The sequence below is a fragment of the Dacryopinax primogenitus genome, assembly GCF_000292625.1.
Source record: "Dacryopinax primogenitus strain DJM-731 SS1 chromosome Unknown DACRYscaffold_77, whole genome shotgun sequence".
NCBI classification, from domain to species: Eukaryota; Fungi; Basidiomycota; class Dacrymycetes; order Dacrymycetales; family Dacrymycetaceae; genus Dacryopinax; species Dacryopinax primogenitus.
Window position 1 is genome coordinate 1 of NW_024467274.1, and position 2,342 is coordinate 2,342.

Sequence of the window (2,342 nt, forward strand, 5' to 3'; positions counted from 1 at the left end):
TTCCATGTCATAAAGGCTTAGTCATGTCTCTTGACCAAGCAATGAGCTGGTGCCCTGACAGCATGGTGCTTTGGTGATGAAAAGTCCTTGACAATGACTGGGACAACAGACCTGGGGCACCTGCCCCCTCCACCTCTCCCAAATGCAAACTTGAGCCATTTACTTGGCCATCATTTTCCCCATCCTCTCCCACAAAGAACTACCAAACATCCAAGTTCAGCACAAATTGTGTTCCGGATAAAGGTTGGTGGCCTCATGGGCAACTATGGGAGATAGCCTACCTATTGCCAGATGGCTTCAACTACCCTCCCCTTGTTTGACTTCACAATCCCATAAGCTCTGCAATGCAGAAGAATATGCACCCAGTGGGTCACCATCACTGGTCTCCATGACAATCAAACTGGCCAAGCTATTCACCTCCAAACCAGTATCGGAGGGAGAGATCACCAGCTCCTTGCAGATGTAGAGATCATGCTTGGTACTCCAGGTTGCCTTCTCCCTACAGCCGTCGAAGGCAATACCATAGCCAAAGCCACTCAGCCTTGCTGTCACCCCACAGCCATCACAGGTGTGACCATACCCAAAGTCATTCCGCTTCGCCCTCACAAAGGCATCACTATGTCTGCTACCCCTCTCCTGCTTGTGACATCACAATGGAAGCACAACTGCCCTCCCTTCACCATGTCATATCTGAGTCCATAGCTGCAGTGCCTCTTGATCATGCTCATTCTGATGCCGACAGGAAGAGCATGATATTGCAACACAAAGACCTCAGCAGAGAGATGGATGAGCCCATGGAGGTGGTGTCAGAGATGGAGGAGATGAAGGCAGAGCTGGAACAGGTGACGCAGGAGCTGGAGGAAGTGCAACAGAGGCAGAAGGAGCAGCAGCAGCAGCAACTGCAGGAGCAGGATAGCTGGCAGGTCTGGCAACAGCTGCAGGAATCCCTGCAGCTGCAGCAGGAGAAGCTGTGGCAGGCACAGGAACAGGAATGGCAGGAGAAGGAGTTGTGGGGGGAGGAGGACATCTTCCTGGAGCAAGAGAACTCCCTGGAGCAGGACACCATCATGGATGTCAAGGTGGCTGCCATTGTGGAGCAGGAGGGACCAGAATGAACCTCTGTGTCTGGGAATGCTGCCCCTCCCCTCCCCCCTCCTCCTGTCAGCACTACTCCTGCATTCCTGACTTGATGCCCAATGTCACCAATTGACTCCCTCAGCTCATACCACACTCCCAGTACCATCCCTGTCCTTCCAAGATCACCTTGCACTCCAACACCATCTCCACCACCACCTCCACCATGGCAAGCCTTTTGGCCTCCACCTCATAGGGGTTCGCCTTACTGCCCCTCTCATCCCAGCACTTGTGATGATGATAATCCAAACTGCATACTGCTACTGGCACCGGAAGATTAGAGACCTCTCATTTTTGATGAGGGGGGCTGGTATAGCTACCAGTTCCCTATGCCTCCTCCTCCTCCTCCTCTTCATCTGTTGGAGTTCTGGGAGGATCCAGCAGTCATGAACCTGGAACCTCTCCCCCCTCATCTTGGTTTTGGCAAGGTGAAAGAACCTGTCAAGAAGCCTGCCCCCTCTGAGAAACCTCTCAACAAATCCAAAGACCTTGTCATTTTTGATGAGAAACTGGTGTTGGTAAGTCAGTATCCTCATTGTGCCACCTTATAGCTCACGATGGACAGTAGCTTCATTCTGATGACTGGCATCCACCTGTTGGCATCATTGACCTCACCATCAATCATGGTCATGGTAACAGGGATGAATGGGTGGGTATTCAAGGGAGTGACATGCCAGGTTTCTTTGGTAGCTAAGGACATCCAACAACTCAGAGATACCATTGTCTGGTTGAACAACTGCAGCATCAGCAACACAGTTGTACTGTTCCAACAAGGTTGGCCTGCTTCTGACCCTGTAGTTCCCACCAAGCCCCCCCTGTCAGGGCACCAGCTCATTGCTTGGTCAAGAGACATGACTAAGCCTTTATGACATGGAAGTAGCTGGTATACCTTGGCATGTGCTGGAACCTGCTGGAAGGATTGGATGGTCAGGTGACCTGCTGTGCATGGCTGTGCATGACCTCATATGACCTGATCACCTGACTAGGCTGAGTAAGCAAGATGTTCTAGCAGGTTCCACCACAGAGGTATAAATATAAGGCCTACTCTGCCTGGGGACTCTCTCTTCAGACTTGGTCTCTTAGGATCATCCACAGGTACCTATACTGTAGATAGGTCTTAGTCGTCAGGTCTACTCCACTTCCTTGTTGCCTGCTTAGACTCTTGGCACTCTTAGGTGAGCAGACTTAGTCAGCCTGTGTTGCCCTAA

General features: G+C 51.4%; 2 protein-coding genes across 2 annotated transcripts; both read left to right on the forward strand.

The window, feature by feature from the left end:
• Positions 1–653: 653 nt before the first annotated feature.
• Positions 654–1,115, forward strand: DACRYDRAFT_112731 (uncharacterized protein; the record flags this gene model as incomplete). Its single annotated transcript, XM_040769488.1, has 1 exon — positions 654–1,115. One exon carries the CDS (start codon positions 654–656, stop codon positions 1,113–1,115), a length of 462 nt encoding a protein of 153 aa, XP_040623369.1.
• A 348-nt stretch (positions 1,116–1,463) lies between these two features.
• DACRYDRAFT_112732 (uncharacterized protein) lies at positions 1,464–1,828 on the forward strand (the record flags this gene model as incomplete). The annotated part of the gene is made up of 2 exons (XM_040769489.1): positions 1,464–1,652; positions 1,703–1,828. The coding sequence occupies 2 exons, from the start codon at positions 1,464–1,466 to the stop codon at positions 1,826–1,828; spliced, it is 315 nt and encodes a 104-aa protein (XP_040623370.1).
• Between the last annotated feature and the right edge of the window lie 514 nt (positions 1,829–2,342).